This window comes from Paramisgurnus dabryanus, chromosome 9 (genome assembly GCF_030506205.2).
Source record: "Paramisgurnus dabryanus chromosome 9, PD_genome_1.1, whole genome shotgun sequence".
NCBI lineage: Eukaryota > Metazoa > Chordata > Actinopteri > Cypriniformes > Cobitidae > Paramisgurnus > Paramisgurnus dabryanus.
The window spans coordinates 12,308,627-12,327,710 of NC_133345.1; the positions used below are offsets into that span (position 1 = coordinate 12,308,627).

The 19,084-nt window shown below is 44.5% G+C and overlaps 2 protein-coding genes across 2 annotated transcripts; both read left to right on the forward strand.

The window, feature by feature from the left end:
- The first annotated feature begins 522 nt into the window (after positions 1-522).
- LOC135769401 (extracellular calcium-sensing receptor-like) lies at positions 523-3,680 on the forward strand. Its single transcript, XM_073815706.1, has 5 exons — positions 523-1,195; positions 1,333-2,145; positions 2,256-2,483; positions 2,564-2,663; positions 2,773-3,680. Exons 1-5 carry the CDS (start codon positions 911-913, stop codon positions 3,678-3,680), a joined length of 2,334 nt encoding a protein of 777 aa, XP_073671807.1. The 5' UTR covers positions 523-910.
- Positions 3,681-10,865: 7,185 nt separating this feature from the next.
- Positions 10,866-14,161, forward strand: LOC135773177 (extracellular calcium-sensing receptor-like). Its single transcript, XM_065282664.1, has 6 exons — positions 10,866-11,080; positions 11,382-11,673; positions 11,763-12,575; positions 12,674-12,901; positions 13,030-13,153; positions 13,248-14,161. The coding sequence occupies exons 1-6, from the start codon at positions 10,866-10,868 to the stop codon at positions 14,159-14,161; spliced, it is 2,586 nt and encodes an 861-aa protein (XP_065138736.1).
- Positions 14,162-19,084: the final 4,923 nt, after the last annotated feature.

The following is a 19,084-nucleotide window of genomic DNA, read 5'->3' on the forward strand; positions in this document are numbered from 1 at the left end:
ATGAGCTCAGTGTATTGGTTGATACACGTTGGCTATAATTTGAATTGAGGTATTTACTAGTTATTTATTAAGCTTGTTATAAAAAAAAATGATCTACTCTAGAGGGAATCAAAAATCAATTGTTTATGTTGTTGCCACTAAAACCGTCTATATTTAAGTATCATTTAACTTGAAAGTCTATTTCAAAGTAATAACTTACCCATACAATATAAACAGTGCTATACAGTTATCTAAAAAAAATTAATAAAGAAATGGACAGATCTACTGTGACGTCTTTTCTGAAATGCCCATGTGGCACCACCTGCTGTATAAATTAATACCGCACATAATTTTTGTCACACATTAATAGTCCAGTGGATAAGAAAGAAAGATGTGGATCAATCTGCATATATGTATATATCTGACCTTTAACTTTATCTCTGCAGCTTCAGTCACCAGCACAGGCATCTGTAAGCTTCAGGGACGCTTCAAGTTGAATGGGATGTATCAGGATGGAGACCTTATCATTGGAGGCCTGTTTGCATTTCATCTCATCACAGTGTTCCCAGAACTGAGCTTCATTAAAGAACCGGAACAACCGCATTGCCAGCGGTGAGCCTGGGCTAAACTGAACAAATAATCCCAAATCAGACAAGACTGCAAATAAAGAGGACAGGACATCAGAAATGAGGAAATATGAGGATACATATCACAAACCGCTAATTTAATATTGCTATTGATTTGTATTGGACTGTCCACATTCATTTAGAGCTGAATTAATTTTCTTTGATATTGTGACTTAACTTGTATTATGTAAGAACTAAAACTTCATCATATTATGGGGCTGCAATAATGATAACATTGTTTCATGTATAATTAGACTCCATAGATACTGAATATCAACAATTGTGATGCTTTTTCTAGATTCTATATGGCAGCCTTCCAGCAAGCACAGGCTATGGTTTTTGCCATAAATGAGATCAATGAGAATCCTAACTTGTTGCCTAATATTACCCTTGGTTATCATCTGTATGATAACTGTATTAAGTTAGGAGTGGCATTTCGGGCTGCCACATCCTTGCTTAGTAGTACAGAGGAGACCCTCTCCAATTTTAACTGCACCGGTCCACCACCAGTGATTGGAATTGTAGGTGACCCAAGTTCCACTCATTGTATTGCAATCTCCAGTGTGCTGGGGCTGTTTCGAATACCTATGGTAGGATGGCATGAATATAATGTGTTATATTTTTCTATTAAACAATTAATTAATTAGCTTTACTTAACTTGCAGCCACGTAAAAGAGACATTTCTAAAGCAGTGACTCTTTTTTTTTAATATTGTCTCTTTTATCAGGTTAGCTACTATGCAAGTTGTTCCTGTCTGAGTGACAGAAAAAAACACCCCTCCTTCTTCAGAACTATCCCCAGTGATGCCTTCCAGGTGCGGGCTATGATTCAGATCCTGAGCCATTTTGGATGGACTTGGGTTGGTCTTCTCTATAGTGATGATGATTATGGCATTAACGCCGCTCAGTCCTTCCACCAAGATGTGCAGCTGTTTGGAGGCTGTGTTGGCTTTTCTGAAATTCTGCCCCGTGATAACAACCCTAGAGATATTCAGCGCATAGTAAAAGTCATTCAGACCTCCACAGCTAAAGTTGTGGTAGTTTTCTCCACAGTAGCTTATGTCGTGCCTTTGATGGATGAGGTGGCATTACAAAATGTGACAGGAAGGCAGTGGATTGCAAGTGAAGGTTGGGCCACCTCTCCTTTGTTTCACACACAGCGTCTCCTGCCATTTCTGGGTGGCACGCTCGGCATTGCCATCAGACGTGGAGAAATTCAAGGTTTTTATGAGTTTTTGTTACGCCTTCGTCCTGACAATGATCCAAGAAATAATGTTGTAAAAATTTTCTGGGAGAACATGTTTGGGTGCAGCTTTGTGCCTATAGGCAGCGAGAAAAGAAAACTATGTACAGGGCAAGAGGATCTCAGCAACACAAACACAGCATACACTGATGTATCAGGGTTGAGGGCTGCCTATAATGTGTACAAAGCAGTTTATGCCCTGGCACATGCACTTCATGATCTGATGCAGTGTGAGGAGGGGAGAGGACCATTCAGTGACAACACCTGTGCGGACATAACAAACCTGCACCCCTGGCAGGTGAGACTGTACACAGAAGCACATCTTATTTGGCAGATAATAAATACAGTATTGACACAAAATATTCATATAAAGCAAAGTCACATATATCCTGTTTGTAAACTGTGCAGGTGGTCCATTACCTACAGAAGGTGAACTTCACCACAGGTTTTGGGGATCATGTGTCATTTGATAAGAATGGAGATGCTCTGGCCATCTATGATGTGATGAACTGGCAGCCAAGCGCTGATGGGTCAATCATTGTTCGCACAGTCGGTGTGGTGGATGAAGGGGCGGCAACAGGCCAGGTGCTCACTCTGGATGAAGATGCATTATACTGGAACTTTGAGACGAGAAAAGTAATTAACATTACATTTTCCTTTCAATGATCTATAATATTGTGACACATGCCTAACTTTTTTAATCATGTATCTTTTAGCCTACACGGTCTGTGTGCAGTGAGAGCTGCCCACCAGGCACCAGACAAGCCAGGAGGAAAGGACTTCCTGTCTGCTGTTTTGACTGCCTGCCATGTGCAGATGGAGAGATTTCTAATACAACAGGTTAGAAGATTATTGACTGAAAAAAAGAACAGGTGCAATTTTAATAAATATTTTTTCTTCTAATTTATTTTTCTTTTTGTCCCTTCAGATGCAAATGAATGCACAGTGTGTCCAGATGAATTCTGGTCGAATTCAAATAAGAATCGGTGTATTCCTAAGGAAGTGGAGTATTTATCCTTTGAAGAGCCTCTGGGAATCTCCCTGACCACTGCTTCTCTGCTCGGCACCTGCTTATGTTCTGTGGTTGTTGTAATATTTGCTCATCACCGCAACACTCCAGTTGTCCGTGCCAATAATTCAGAGCTCAGCTTCCTGCTGCTGCTGTCACTCAAACTGTGTTTCCTGTGTGTGCTGCTGTTTATTGGCCGACCACAGTTGTGGACGTGTCAGTTAAGACATGCTGTGTTTGGCATTAGCTTTGTTTTGTGCGTCTCCAGCATTCTGGTCAAGACTATGGTGGTAATAGCCGTGTTTAAGTCATCTCGACCAGAGGGCAATGCTGCTATGAAATGGTTCGGGGCAGCCCAACAAAGAATTACAGTCTTGACCTTAACTGCCCTTCAGGTGGTGATATGTGCAGTCTGGCTTACAACTGCTTCTCCAACACCTCATAAAAACAGCCTGCATATGAGCTCTAAAATAGTGTATGAATGTACTATAGGCTCAGTGGCTGGATTTTCAATACTGCTTGGCTATATTGGCCTTTTGGCAGCAGTAAGCTTTTTGCTGGCCTTTCTAGCAAGAAATCTTCCAGATAGTTTTAATGAAGCAAAGTTCATTACTTTTAGTATGTTGATCTTTTGTGCTGTGTGGATTGCGTTTGTTCCAGCTTATGTCAGCTCACCAGGGAAATATGCAGTGGCTGTGGAGATTTTTGCCATTTTGGCTTCCAGTTTTGGATTACTGGTTGCCATATTTGCCCCGAAATGTTACATTATCATCTTACATCCAGAAAGAAACACTAAAAAAGCAATTATGGGTAGAACAAACTAAAAAAAAACTTGTTAATAATGCTTACTTAAAATTTTGTGAACTTACGGTTTTCTTTATATGTAAATTGTTGTAAATTGTAATTGTAAATTATGAGGTGAACAATGAGCATATTACTTTGACAAATAATGTTGCATGACTAAAACATACATGACATACTAACCATTACTAACCAGTAATGTTTTACTAGGAAGAAAGCTGAAGTCACTTGGCTGCATTAGGCTATAAAATAAAATAAAGATGCAAATGAAAGTCAGAAGACATTAGGATCTCTTAAACCAATGCCCCATCCAGGCCTAATAAAACAAAATATAATTTTGCTTTAAAAGATAAATTACTTTTCAATTAAAATCAAAATATATCATTTTATTTTTTTCACAATACCAACAGTTATTAAAGTTATTATTATTAATAGTAAAGTGCCAGGCTTTAGAACTTCATACAGTTTGTTCATGTCTGGGATTATTCACATATTTTAGCCCAGAATTTAGCTTTATGTAATAAAACCTTTCTGTATGGACATCTGGGGTGTCCTTATTTGTCAAATGGTTGTACATTAAGTAAATCATGTTTCATGTAAACATGTAAATTCATGTCTTCTGTTACGTGTAGGGTTTGACTAAGGGGTAGGGTTTGTCTATGGTAAGTCTATGTATATACTCATATACTTAGAGGTATATGTACTTGTTGCAAGCTGTTTCATTGTTCACGTCATGGATTACGCTTTGCTGTTTTGTCTTTATTAAACTACTTTATCTGCATTTATCTCCAGCTCTCACGTGTTATGTTTTGGATAGTCTTGTGACAAAATAACTCACCAACAATATGGATCTACGAGATCCTTTCTTTGTGCAAGGAATCAAGTTCTGTTGTTGACTTTACAGTCATGTTTTTGGGGGATGACTTCCCATGGTTTTGGCTGGGACTCAACCCCCGTTGCATAAGCTGGTTCCCTTGCACTGTGACTATACAATGATGGACTTTGTGGGAATGGTGTTGCAGGCCCCCACGCCAGAGCCCTCTCACGTCATGGCTGCCAAGCCAGAGCTTTCTCAGGTCATGGGCACCAAACAAGAGCACTTTCACGTCATGGCCACCAAGCCAGACTCTCTCACGTCATGGCTACCAAACAAGAGCCCTTTCACGTCATGGCCACCAAGCCAGAGCTCTCTCACGTCATGCCCGCCAAACAATAGCCTTCTCACATCATGACCGCCAAGCCAGAGCTCTCTCACGTCATAGCCCCCAAACAAGAGCCTTCTCACATCATGGCCACCAAGCCAGAGCTCTCTCACGTCATGGCTGCCAAACAAGAGCCCTTTTTACGTCATGGCCACCACGCAAGATCCCACTTATATCATGGCTGCCTCCCCAGTGTTACCATCCCACAACATGCTGGCCTCTCCAGAGTTACCTATGTTTCCTGTCACAGCCAAGATGGCTACCACTTACAGTGGGGCAAATAATTATTTGAAACACTGCTGATTTTTCAAGTTTTTCAGTTACAGAGAATGGAGAGATCTGTAATTTACATTGTAGGATCACTTTTGATAGAGATCCCATTCAGAGCGATCCTCAAAACAGACACAGACATGCAGCTGCTTGCCTTAGGGCAGGGTTCCACAAATCTTACCCTGGAGGGCCAGAACACTGCAAAGTTTAGCTCCAACCCTGATCAAACACACCTCTCGCCGAGGGCGTCCTGCGGCGGCCACCTCCGTTCCCCTTCCTCGGACCCCATCTCGGCAGCGCAGGGGAACCGGTCGTCAGCAGCTCACCCCGCCCGCTCAGCCCGGTACCAGTGGCAAACGGAGGTTCAAGCGGCCCTGAGTCGGGCAACCCGGAGTTGGAGAGGATCACTCTTTGGGAGACGGTGAAGGCACCGCTCCCTCCCCCGGAAGAGGGCCGGGTGGAAAATCTTTGGTATCATTTTGTTCCACCGGCTGTCCAGCCGGTACTCACATAACCACACTAAGAGTGCATTCCTCTTCCCTATCCAGGTCTCCTGAGGATCGAGAGAGCCGTGAGCGGGCACACACCAGCTCACCCTCCTCCTCCTCTATCGCCAGCGGGTGTTTTTCCGGAGTCTGCGCTCTACGCGCAGGAGACCTGACGACCGTCATCCTCAGCGTGCTCAGGTCAATGTCACACACACACACACACACACACACACACACACACACACACACACTGTAGATGTTTGTGCTCCCAAGGCACACGCACCGGCAGTCACACCTGTCCCGCTCTGCTGCCCCTCCGCGGGTACTTTGGTAGTGCCGTTAATTCCCCTCGTACGGTCCCTGGGTGCTTGGCTTCAGCTCCCCAGCCCGTCTCATCGTGTTTTACGCATGATCCGCCTCGGTTACAATATACAATTCAACTGGCACACCCCCAAATTCTCGGGCATTCGTTTCACTACAGTGAATACGTCAGATGCACATGTACTGCGTGCAGAAGTCAATGTCCTGCTGGCGAATCAAGCCGGTCCCTCTCACCAAGATGATGATAGGGTTTTCCAGCCTTTATCTCATAGTACCCAAAATACGCAGCGGGTTACGGCCGGTCTTGGATTTACGCGCCCGGCTCTCCAAATGAGATCCTTCAGGATGATAACGCCGAAGCACGTATTTCTATATTCAGATCGGTTTGCAGCCTTAGACCTGTAGACGTGTACTTCATGTGTCCATCTCCCCTCGCCACAGGCCGTTTCTTCGCTTTGCATTCCTGGGGAGGGCATATCAATTCAAAGTACCACCATTCGAGCTGTCTCTCTCTCCCTGTGTATCCTCGAAAGTGTTACAGACGGCGTTAAAACCCCCGAGAGAGAGCGGTGTTCGCAATCTGCTTATATCTACGTCGGCTTATAATAGCTCGTTCTCGGCAGATGCTGCGCGAACACAGAGACTTAATGCTTCGGCATCTCGCTCATTTTAAGTCTTCAGGTCAATTGGGAAAAGAGCAAACTTTGCCCCGTGCAGAGGATCTCTTTTCTCAGTGTGGAACTAGAGTCGAACGATTTTTCGGCGTGTATAACAGAAGCGCGCACCCAGTCAATCCTGACTTGCCTCAATTAATTTCGAGGGAAGAACGCGGTCTTTCTGAAAAAATTTCAGAAGCTCCTGGGCATATGGCAGCTGCCGCGGCTGTGACACCATTCGAGCTGCTCCATATGAGACCGCTTCAGCGTTGGCTTTACGATCGAGTCCCGAGGAGAGCATGGCGCACCGGCATACACCGTGTAACCATTACAACTGCGTGTCATTTCAATTTCACCCTGTGGTCAGACCCAGCATTTCTGAGGGCTGATATGCCCCTGAGACAGGTCTCCTGGCATTCTGTATCACATACGATGCCCCCAGCACGGGGTAAGCAGCCACGTACGACGGGCTTGCAGTCTCAGGAGTGTGCATAGTACCCCAACTGCAGCGAGCGGTGGGCTGTATATCTGGGACTCGTACGCTCTGCTACGAAGCTGCGAGGGAAGGATTTATTATTCGGCACCGACAACATTGCGACTGTTGCGTATTTCAACCGTCAAGGCGGTTTTTGCGCTCTCGTCACCTGTCGCATCTCGCCCGTCATCTCCTCCTTTGGAGTCAGAAGCATCTGAGGTCCCTTCGTGCCATCCACATCCCGGGCTCGCTTAACAAAGCGGCAGATGCGCTTTACGAGAAGCGCGCCCTGGCAAATGGCGACTCCACCCCCAGACGGTTCAGCAAATTTGGAAGAAGTTCGGTCGTGCACAGATAGATCTGTTTTCGTCGCCGGACAATACCCATTCTCGCCTGTTTTATTCACTAACCAAGGGCAGCCTCGGCATGGATGTGCTGGCACACAGCTGGCCGCGGAGGATGCGAAAATACGCATTCCCTCCAGTGACGCTGTGCAAGGTCAGGCAGGACGAGGAGAGCCTTCTACTGGTTGCGCCTTACTGGACGACCAGGAATTGGTTCCCGGAACTGATGCTCCTCGCGACAGCCCCTCCCTGGCGGATTCCCCTGAGGAAGGATCTTCTTTCTCAAGGAGGGGGCACGTTATGGCACCCACGCCCCGACCTGTGGGATCTTCATGTATGGTCATTGAGCGTGCGCAAGGTTTAGGTAATTTATCGCAAGCAATATCTAACACCATCACTGCAACGCGAGCGCCGCCTACTAGACACGCGTACATGCTTAAATGAAACCTTTTCGTCATTGGTGGTTTTCGCAACGCGAAGACCCCCGAGAATGCCCTATTAATGTCATGCTTACATACCTTTAACACCGGTTAGATGGTAGGCTGTCACCCTCCACCATTAAAGTTGACGTCGCCGCTATATCTGCACATCACTCTTTAATAAACGGCAGATCGGTTGGCCAGCACTATTTAATTATTAGATTTCTAAGAGGGGCTGCATCCTTCGCACCCTCCCTCTATTCCTCCTTGGGACCTCTCCATGGTGCTAAAAGCCCTGCAGGGACCCCCGTTCGAGCCTTTGCAGTCTGTGAGTCTGAAGTTTTTGTCAATGAAAACTCTGACCCTGCTCGCATTGGCCTCTGTTAAGAGGGTACAGTAGGTGACCTCCATGCATTCTCCATCGACGATTCGTGCCTTCAGTTTGGTCCTGCTGTCTCGAGCGTAACACTCAGACCCAGACCAGGCTACATGCCCAAAGTTCCCACCACTCCCTGCAGAGATCAGGTGGTGAGCTTTGCAAGTGCTGCCCCCGGAGGAGGCAGACCCAACCATGGCTTTATTATGTCCCGTACGCGCGCTGCGCCTCTATGTGGATCGCACACAAAGCCTCAGGACCTCAGACCAGCTCTTTGTTTGTTACAGTGGTCAGCAGAGAGGGAAAGCTGTCACTAAGCAGAGGATGTCTCATTAGATAGTTGATACTATCGCCCTTGCTTATAATCTGCAGGGCACCCCATGTCCATTTAAATTGAGAGCTCACTCCACTAGGAGTGTTGCCTCATCCTGGGCACTCGCTCGTGGTTCATCGCTAACAGACATCTGCAGAGCTGCTGGTTGGGCGACACCTAACACTTTCATTAGGTTTTACAGTGTTCTTGTCGCGCCGGTCTCCTCTCATGTTCTCTCCTCATCTGGGAGATCACTGAGCTCACATGTCGGCTTGCAGCCTCCAACTGACGCTACACAATAACTGTCAGTATGGAAGGCCATCCAGTCAAAATGGATAATGGTTTGATTGACTCTCCTCCGCTGCCCTGGCAGCCTGATGTTGCAGGGCATCCGCTGTCAGCCTCTCACTAGCTGCAACCTCACGAACCTATGTGTTTGGCTCGGGCATCCACATTGCAGACACTGGAAGAGGTCAGCCCCAGTGCCGTTTTGGTAGGGATTCCCAATTCGTCAGTCATGACATGACGTCGTAGTGACCGGCTGAAAGGGAACAATCCCTGAAGGAAGGGAACGGAGACGTCAAGTCCCGTTGCCAGAGGGCTGCTTCCTGCTGTTTACGGCCGGTCACACTTTCCGGCTTTCTCAGCGAAATGAAGCTAATTTCCCTATTTGCACCTGCTGCTTATATACGCACCTGGCGGGGCGGCGCCAGCATTATGCAAATATCTCAATGCCAAGTTCATTGGCGTTTTAGTAGTAAACGAAGCAGATTGGTCTCTCTAACCGAGTTCCCAATTCGTCGGTCACGGCGTGACGTCTCCGTTCCCTTCCTTCAGGGAACGTGGGTTACATACGTAACCGAAACGTTTTGAACAGCCTTGTAACAGAATTTTTTTTGTAAGAATAAGGGTATAGAAAAGATCAGTTGCATTAATACCTTGGAATGAAAACTACGTATGTCTATGAGCTGCATTAAAAATTTAGTGAAAGAAACCTCTGTGTTTTCTGATTTGACCAAAATTATAGTGAGAAAAGTGACCTCAGAGATCTTCAAAAAAATGTAAAACGTTTTTTTAAGGGTCAATGCTAAAGGGTAGAAAAGATCATTCATTTAATAATAAATTACATTAAATCAAACAAAAGTCCTTGTAATGAGATAAGTACAGAAATGTTTTAGATTTTAGAGCTGTTTTTTGAGACAGTGACAGCAAAGCAAGCAACCTAATATTTTATCATCCTGAACCTTGAGCCATTCTGCAATTATCAGAATAAAGAAATATTTATGAATTCAAATTGACACATTTATTCCCAGAGAGGTCGATGTAGAACCTCCTGCTTCATTGGTGCACAGTGCTGATAATACATTTGAGAAAAGCACTATACTGTATAAGGGTGATAGGTCATACAGTACCTGAATCTGATCTTTACTTGTATCTCAGCTGCCCTCATCTCAACCTCATACTCCTGTTTGATCCAGGGACACTTCAAGGGATGTATTGAGAGGTTTTTTGCAGCTTTTTCAGGTCCAAAGCTTCAATAACTTCAATTTACACAAACGAGTTTCAAAGTTGAGCCAGAACTGTCCAAGTGTGAGGAGTGAGGCTGGAAAGATAAGAAACCAAGCAAATAATGAAAAACAATAAATAGTAAAACAAACAATGAAAAACAATAAATAGATGCTGTCATACTAACAAAATTATGAAGCTACAGCTCACAGTTTTTTTTATTAAAGATTTGTGTGACTTCAAGACTAATTTATCTCTTTATATAAATTCTTATATTTAATAAATATGCCGTTTCACATTAGAAATATACTGTTTTCTCTTTATTCCTCAATTTGAAATTATTTCTGTCTTTATAAAGCACTTTGAATTACCTCTGTGTATTAAATGTGCAACATACAAACCTGCCTTGCCTTTCCTAAAAACCTGAAATGGAAACTTTTTTTATTTAGCACAATATGATTTAAGGAAGAACATACTATGGTTTTTTGGCATGAAGAGATTAATAATAATCTTACAGTGAGAAAGAGAAGACCTTCTACAAATTATTCTGGAAACTGATAACAATGATATGCCGGTGGCCCCAGCCCATGTGTTTCCAAATGTCCCGGGGGTGTCCATCCAGACATTTTTTCTTTGCTAGGGGAATTTTTGGCTTTCTGGACTACAGCACAAAAGCAAACAAGTTTTATCATGCCTTAGATGCCATTCTTCACCCGAGATGAGTAAATGAAACAAATCAGAATGATGTCCTCATTTCTCACGTGACACCTCCTCCTCTATAAACAACACCCCACACACTCATATAGTGAATGTTGCGGAGTGAAACAGAGGAGGAGAGATGTGGATCACTCGAAACATCTACCTATATCTGTTCTTTACCTCAGCTTTTTTCTTACCAAACCCAGACTTCTGTCAGATCCAGGGACACTTCAAGTTGAATGGGATGTACCAGGATGGAGGTTTCATTATTGGAGGCCTGTTTGAGATTCAGAATCTCGAAGTATTTCCAGAATTGAGCTTCGCAATGGAGCCAGAACAGCCCAAGTGTGAAGAGTGAGTCTGGACTGCAAAGGATAAAAACAATCAAAGAAAACTAAAATGAGGTTCAAATGAAAGGAGAAAATAACAGAATGATAGAGCTAGTTAATTGATTTATTATTTGTGTGACCTCCAATCTGTTAATATGTTTAACTGACATTGTGTTAAGAGCAGAAAATGTATTATGGAAATAAATTGTTATATAAATCTCAACATTCAAAATGTATTTGTAATAAACCTAATTTATATAAGTATTACCATCAATATAATTTACCTGAGAGTCATAAAATGACAACATTTGTGTTGTTCTATCTAGATTTTACATAGCAAGTTTTAAGGTGGCACAGACTATGGTTTTTGCCATAAATGAGATCAACAATAATCACAATCTGCTGCCTAACATTACGCTTGGTTACCAAATCTATGATAACTGTTTACGACTTGGAGTGGCATTTCGTGCTGCCATAGCTTTAATAAGTGGGACAGAGGAGACCATCTCCAACCTTAACTGTACTGGACCACCACCAGTGATTGGGATCATTGGGGATTCAGGTTCAACTCAATCCATTGCAATATCCAGTGTGCTGGGTCTGTTTAAAGTGCCTATGGTAAGAGATGTTGTTTTTGACAGAAATGCATTTTTGTAAAAGTTTAACATTTTATTTAGTCCATAATTGTTTTTGATACTTCACATTAGGTTAGCTATTATGCCACCTGCTCCTGCTTGAGTGACAGGAAGAAATATCCCTCCTTCTTCAGAACTATCCCCAGTGATGCTTTCCAGGTTCGAGCTATGGTTCAGATCTTAAGACATTTTGGATGGACCTGGGTTGGTCTTCTTTATAGTGATGATGATTATGGCATTTACGCTGCTCAGTCCTTCCACCAGGAGATGCAGCTGTTTGGAGGTTGTGTTGCTTTTTCTGAGATCCTGCCCTATGATAACAACCGTAGAGATATTCAGGGCATTGTAAAAGTCATTCAGGCCTCTACAGCAAAGGTTATAGTAGCATTTTCAAATGATCTGTTTTTTCTAATGGATGAGTTGTTGATGCAAAACGTAACAGGTAAGCAGTGGATTGCAAGCGAAGCATGGACCACAACACCAATATTGCACTCTTCACATTTTCTGCCTCTACTGGGAGGCACGCTGGGCATTGCTATACGACGAGGAGAGATTCAAGGATTCCATGATTTTCTGCTACGCCTCCATCCTGACAACAATCCAAAAAATAATATGGTGAAAATTTTTTGGGAGAACATGTTTGAGTGCAAGTTTGAAACTGGAGACAGAGAAATGAAAGAAGAAAAACTATGTACAGGGCAAGAGGATCTGAGCAGCACAAACACAGCATACACTGATGTATCACAACTGAGGGCTTCATATAATGTGTATAAAGCAGTTTATGCCCTGGCACATGCACTTCATGACCTGATGCAGTGTGAGGAGGGGAGAGGACCATTCAGTGACAACACCTGTGCTGACATAACAAACCTGCAGCCCTGGCAGGTAAGACTGTACACAGAAGCACAGCTTATTTGGCAGCTATAGATAATAAATACAGTATTGACACAAAGCCACACATATCCTGTTTGTAAACTCTGCAGGTGGTCCATTACCTACAGAAAGTAAACTTCACCACAGGATTTGGAGACCGTGTGTCATTTGATAAGAATGGAGATGCTCTGGCCATCTATGATGTGATGAACTGGCAGCCGAGCTCTGATGGGTCAATCATTGTCCGCACAGTCGGTGTGGTGGATGAAGGGGCGGCAACAGGGAAGGTGCTCACACTGGATGAAGATGCATTATACTGGAAATTTGAAACAAGAAAAGTAATTAACATTATATTTCCTTTTAGTCTTTTAAAAAATGTACACAAAACTACAGTATGGTATTCATGTGTATAATGGTCTATAATGTAGCAACACATGCTTCACTATTTTAATCATGTATCCTTCAGCCCCCACGGTCTGTGTGCAGTGAGAGCTGCCCACCAGGCACCAGACGAGCCAGGAGGAAAGGACTTCCTGTCTGCTGTTTTGACTGCCTGCCATGTGCAGATGGAGAGATTTCTAATACAACAGGTGATGCGATTCATAATTATAAATGTCCAGTAACAAGTAATGAACATTTGAACAAATGCTTGTTTCTATTATGTTTTTTTTCTGTCTTTCACAGATTCAGCTGAATGTTTTTTGTGTCCAAATGACTTTTGGTCCAGTCCTGAAAATGACCGCTGTGTTCCCAAAGAAGTGGAGTTTCTGTCATATGAGGAACCTTTGGGCATCTCCCTGACCACTGCTTCCCTTCTAGGCACCAGTTTCTGTGCATTTGTGATTGTCATCTTTGCTCATCACCGCAACACTCCAGTTGTTCGTGCCAATAATTCAGAGCTCAGCTTCCTGCTGCTGCTGTCACTCAAACTGTGTTTCCTGTGTGTGCTGCTGTTTATTGGCCGACCGCAGTTGTGGACGTGTCAGTTAAGACATGCTGTGTTTGGCATTAGCTTTGTCCTGTGCATTTCCAGCATTCTGGTCAAGACTATGGTGGTAATAGCCGTGTTTAAGTCATCTCGACCAGAGGGCAAAGCTGCCATAAAGTGGTTTGGTTCAGCACAGCAAAGAGGCACAGTTGTAGTTTTAACTTTTATGCAGGTGGTGATATGTGCAGTCTGGCTATCAACTGCATCTCCAACACCTCATAAAAACCGTCAGTATATCAGGTCTAAAATAGTTTATGAATGTGCTATTGGTTCAGTGGCTGGATTTGCTGTGCTGCTGGGCTACATTGGTTTTCTGGCGGCATTGAGCTTCTTATTAGCTTTCCTTGCAAGAAAACTTCCAGATAGTTTTAATGAAGCAAAGTTTATTACCTTTAGTATGTTGATCTTTTGTGCTGTATGGATTGCGTTTGTTCCAGCTTATGTCAGCTCACCGGGGAAATATGCAGTGGCTGTGGAGATTTTTGCCATCTTGGCATCCAGTTTTGGATTACTGGTGGCCATATTTGCACCAAAGTGCTACATCATCCTCTTACATCCAGAGAGAAACACTAAAAAAGCCATAATGGGAAAAGAAAGACAAATGAAATAGCTTCACTTGTTGATTGTATGATAAACTAACTGTTGTTAGATGCAAGATGTTTCAACATGAATGTTTCACCTCGTTTTACTCATCTAATTGTAGAAGCTTTACTGAACAGACACATTTAATTAAGCAAAAAATACACATTTTACTTACTAAAACATGTAAAATCCAGTTAACTTAAAGTAATCTTTTATCTTATTAAATCTTTAGAAATGTGTGTTACAAAAATACATGTATATTACATATATAAATGCTAGTATGTGTATCTCTCACAGGTTTATGATGCTTTTTAACAGCTATTGAAATGCATTAATTATGTTTCATTAATTTATGAATAATTCACTAATTAACTCATTAAAACAAAAATAATCATTTTAAATTGAAACACTAAATGTAGGATTACAATTTTGATATATGAAAACTCCAAAGCTGTCATTTCAGCCATTTCATTTCATCACTCCATGTGGAAAAACTTTTTTTTTAATATAATGATAATTATACACTATTTAAATCTGAATTTATATGTATGTTCTGTACATATAGGTATATACAGAATATAGTGAGAGGTCCTGTGATAACCACAGGAGGTACACAAGGGTGTTTATGATGGACCACATACGCATTAAGAACATAAAGTCCAGCACATGACTGCCATCTAGATGATGTCCAATGTAACACACTGTTGATCAGAGATATGATTCTTGATTGAATTATGATGTGCTACAAAACTGCTACATTACTTTAAAATTGACAAATGGGCATTCTGTCACACCAGCTAAGGTCTTTCAGTATCAATCAATAAATTTAACCAAATGTAATCTCACCTAACTGCACATAAATGTACAGTACATGTAAAAGCTGTTTCTCTCTAGCAAATTTAAACATAAAAAACAATTATATATAATTTAACAGAACCGTTTTTAAAACTGTGTGTGTGTGTACCTGGTAATTATCACGTTGTGGGGACCCCACAAAGATAGGAATACCAGTATTTTTGTGACCTTGTGGGACATTTTGAGGTCCCCATGAGGAAACAAGCTTATAAATCAAATAGGATGATGTTTCTCGAGAATCTAAAGTATCAGATAGGTTTCTGTGATGGTTGGGGTTACGGTTTGGGTTAGGGGAAGGAAATAGAATAAAGCAATAAGCCCCAAGAAGCAGTGGGGTTAACAGTGCATTTTATAACATCTAAGGGGCGTTGTTAGTTTTAGTTTAAATCATGAGTTCATGAGTTTTAGTTGAATGCCTTCCAGGAAAGTGTTCTTCTATAAACAAACATAAAATATATCAGATGAAGGAACAGACCCTTCGCTTTCCAACAAACAAAAAATTGATTCATCCTACCTTCATTTGTTCTCTCAAATTTTGAGCTAAAAGCTGAGATAATTCAATTTTTATGAACTTTTGTAAGAGATTGGATTCAGAGCCTGATCAAAACTTAAACACTGTGTTTCAATGTTAAGTGAATGCATCAGTGTTTAAGTTGGGTAAGATCGCCATCTAGTGGATTAAAGCGGAAATATGGATTCTATTTCATCCCTACTGACCGCCAGAGGCAGTGCTTAATCACTGAATGACCCATCTCGCGCATGCGCAGGTGTTTATACCAACAAAGTCACCCGTGACCCCTGATGACTACGGAGAGTCTATATCTTCCGGTGACATCAGAGGATCTGTTCCTTTTCATGTTCTCGCTTCGCAGGTTGTTTTTTTCGCGCTAGCCAAAGACTAAAGGATCTTGCTAACTGTTACGTGTTTCATTCGTTGCTGGTGGCCTTGTGACATTTTTTTGTTGGAGCTGCGAGTTGCTCGCCCTCCAAAGGCCGCAATGGAATCCACCGAGAGGTGAGTTACATACTTTACATATAGCTGGTTGTTTATTTGCTTGACTTTTGTTTCGGTGCATTTGTTGGTGATGGCTGTGTTTTCGCTCCCTCTCCCGACATTTGTAACCAACCGTTTATATAATTGGATTAACCTGGGCACTTGCCATCGATTTATCATTTATTTCTTGTAACACGGACGCGTTTCTGGTTGATTGTCAACTGCGCTGTGTACTTCGTGCCAACTAGGTTGTGCCGGTTTATTTTGTTCAATGTCTTTTGCGCTTTAACTGCGCTTTGCGTATTTCGTACCAACTCGGTTGTGTCGTTTTTTTGTTAACCGTTTTGGCGCTTTACTGCACTTTGTGTATTCGTGCCAGCTCGATTGTGCCAATTTTTTGTTACTAGCGCTTACCCTTAACTGGCTTCACAACATTTGCGGTGACGGTTGTGCTTTCGCTCCCGCTCCCGGCACCTGTACTGCGTTTAGTATCTTCTTTCGTTGGGATAGTTAACCCTTAGCTGGTGAAGGCATTGCTTTCACTCCCGCTCCCAGCATATTTGTGCCTCAGTAAATAGATTGGTGGCAGGGTTCCAGCTGAGGCTACCTTTTTCTTTATTCTCAGTTGCCAGCATGGTTGGCAACCACTCCTGCTCAGAGTGTATGGCTCCCCTGCAGCTTGAGGATGTCCATGATTTATGTCCCTTATGCCTTGGCTTCGAACATTTAAAGGAGAGTTTTTCTGACGACCCCTGCATGAACTGTGGTATCATGCCTCGGGCAGTGAGGGCAGCTAGGTGGCTGAGGTGGAGCAACTGTTGGGCTCTACATCATCACATGGACTTTTGGCCCCAGGGACTGGCTCCAGATCAGACTGGGTAGCCTAACATCAGGCTGCTGAGACCGCAGGCCCCACTCCTACAAAAAAGGCTAAGGGACCCCAGCTTGCCTCCAAAGTGGACCAACTAACAGGGGAGCTCAATACTATGAAGTCCCTCTTCCTGGCCTTCCAGTCCGGGACTGGAGCAGAGCTGCCAGATGATTTTGTTCCTTCTGCAGCCTCCTTGGAGTCGAAGGACGATGTGCTTTCCATGGCAGCATCAGCTGGCCAGTTTAATGAATATGAGCCAGAGGTACTTCCACAGATGGGAGCCTCCCAAGCCTCTGCGCGGCCGGCTCCCGTTAAACCCTTAGCTGTACTGGTGGTGTTGAGGACTGCTCTATGGGAGCCATCATTCATATGGCTCTAGCCCGTCTACAGTTGGATGTCCTATGATGCAGTGGCTTGCATGGCACACATGGGTAGCTCCATGTCCCACCTGATGCTCGCTTTGTCAGCTTCACGGCAGAAGGCTGAGTTGGATGCATCTGTTCACAATTTTAGCGATGCATTCGCATTGATGTCTAGGGAATTGGGGCGGTTGATGTCTACTCTTGTGCAAGCTTGCTGCCAGGCATGGTTGGCACAATCTCCTCTCACTGAGGTCTGCAGGAGAACACTCCGCAGGGTTCCGGTGGAACCGGGGGAGCTGTTTGGTTCCGCAGCCCTGGAAGCTCTTGAGCGCACGGTCCAAGCTGGACGGACTCGGCAACAGCTGTCTGGGCTTCAAAGGAGTGTGCCGCCTCCTAGCAGGGCTAAAGGTCCTCCACCTGTCTCACAGCGCAGCTCTCGTCCACAGGCTCACCCCAGGGGCTACCTTAGATCTCTGTGCCCACATCCATAGCCTGCTCAGCAGCAGGCACCGACCTTTCGGGTGCCTGAGCGACTGCCCTTGGGACAACCTCAAGCCTTTGTACCCGTCGTGCCTCTGGAACCTTTAGGGGCCAGGGGGCCCGACGCTGAAGCCCGGGGGTCAGCCGTCAGCTGTTTCTCCCAGCCTCTACCAGGGACCCGTGGGTGCTTACCACCTTGACCCACGGGTACAAACTTCAGTTCTGACGCCAGCCCCCAGCCTATGGCCGGGTCAAGATGACCATCATAAGCAACCCGGCAAAAGCCCAAGCCCTCACCCAGGAGTTGTCCGCCCTCCTGGACAAGGGTGCCATGGAGCCAGAAGATCCCCTATTGCACCCCTATTACTTTTTGGTAGCAAAGAAAGACAGCAGACTCCGCCCTATCCTCGACCTGAAGGGTCTTAACAGGTTCCTGAAGGTTCTGAGGTTCCACATGCTGACCACTGCAGAGGTTCTGCGTGTGATTGCCAAAGGAGAATGGTTTACGTCAGTAGACCTGAAGGATGCCTACTTCCACATCCCTATAGCACCACACCATCGGCAGTTTCTGTGGTTTGCCTTTCTAGGGCATCATTTTCAGTTCCGGGTGCTCCCATCCGGTCTCTCCCTGTCCCCTCGGGTGTTCACCAGGTGTGCGACGGCGGCCCTCTCGCACTTGCAGTCGCGGGGCATGAAGATTCTCCCGTATCTGGACGACTAGCTAGTCTGTGCACCATCCCAGTCTCAGGTGGCCCTGGATTCGATGTGTCTTCTCTCCCATGTGGCCCGCCTCGGCCTCCAGGTGAATTTTACAAAGAGTTGCCTGGTTCCATCGCAGGGCACGCTTTTTCTCGGGATGACTCTCGATGCAGTCACCATGAAGGCTCACCCGTCACCATAGCGGATGGACGACATCCTCCGCCTCCTCCTTCTGTTTGGAGAGGGCAGGCAGTTACGTTATGTGGAGTTTTTGCGCCTCCTAGGGAAACTGACGGCTGCTGCTATCGTGATTCCTCTAGGACTGCTGTCGCTGTATCCCCTCCAGAGGTGGTTGCATGGCTTTCACCTGGATGTCAAGTGGCACGTGCACAGGAGACTCAAGGTGTCACGTCGTTGCCTTCTTGCTCTGGCCCCATGGTGGGAAAGGTAATTTCTCCTCCAGGGGATGCCCTTGGGTTCCATCGCATCTCATCAGGAAATCCTCACAACAGATGCTTCCCTCTCGGGGTGGGGTGCTGTGTGGCAGAATCGGACAGCTCAGGGGTTGTGGTCTGTGCGGGAGCGCTCACAGCACATCAACGTTCTGGGACTGTGGGCTGTGCACAGGGCATTGCAGGTTTTTCGTTTCTTTCTGAAAGGCCAGCATGTGCTTGTGCGATCAGAAATTGT

What these genes read in the sequence shown, in the direction of transcription:
- LOC135769401 (XM_073815706.1), top strand. Translation starts at nt 911, where the DNA reads ATGGCAGCCTTCCAGCAAGCACAGGCTATGGTTTTTGCCATAAATGAG. An exon ending in CAAACCTGCACCCCTGGCAG is followed by an intron (nt 2,146 to 2,255) that starts GTGAGACTGTAC and finishes TAAACTGTGCAG; the next exon opens with GTGGTCCATTACCTACAGAA. An exon ending in GGAACTTTGAGACGAGAAAA is followed by an intron (nt 2,484 to 2,563) that starts GTAATTAACATT and finishes TGTATCTTTTAG; the next exon opens with CCTACACGGTCTGTGTGCAG.
- LOC135773177 (XM_065282664.1), top strand. Translation starts at nt 10,866, where the DNA reads ATGTGGATCACTCGAAACATCTACCTATATCTGTTCTTTACCTCAGCT. An exon ending in CAAACCTGCAGCCCTGGCAG is followed by an intron (nt 12,576 to 12,673) that starts GTAAGACTGTAC and finishes TAAACTCTGCAG; the next exon opens with GTGGTCCATTACCTACAGAA. An exon ending in AGAGATTTCTAATACAACAG is followed by an intron (nt 13,154 to 13,247) that starts GTGATGCGATTC and finishes TGTCTTTCACAG; the next exon opens with ATTCAGCTGAATGTTTTTTG.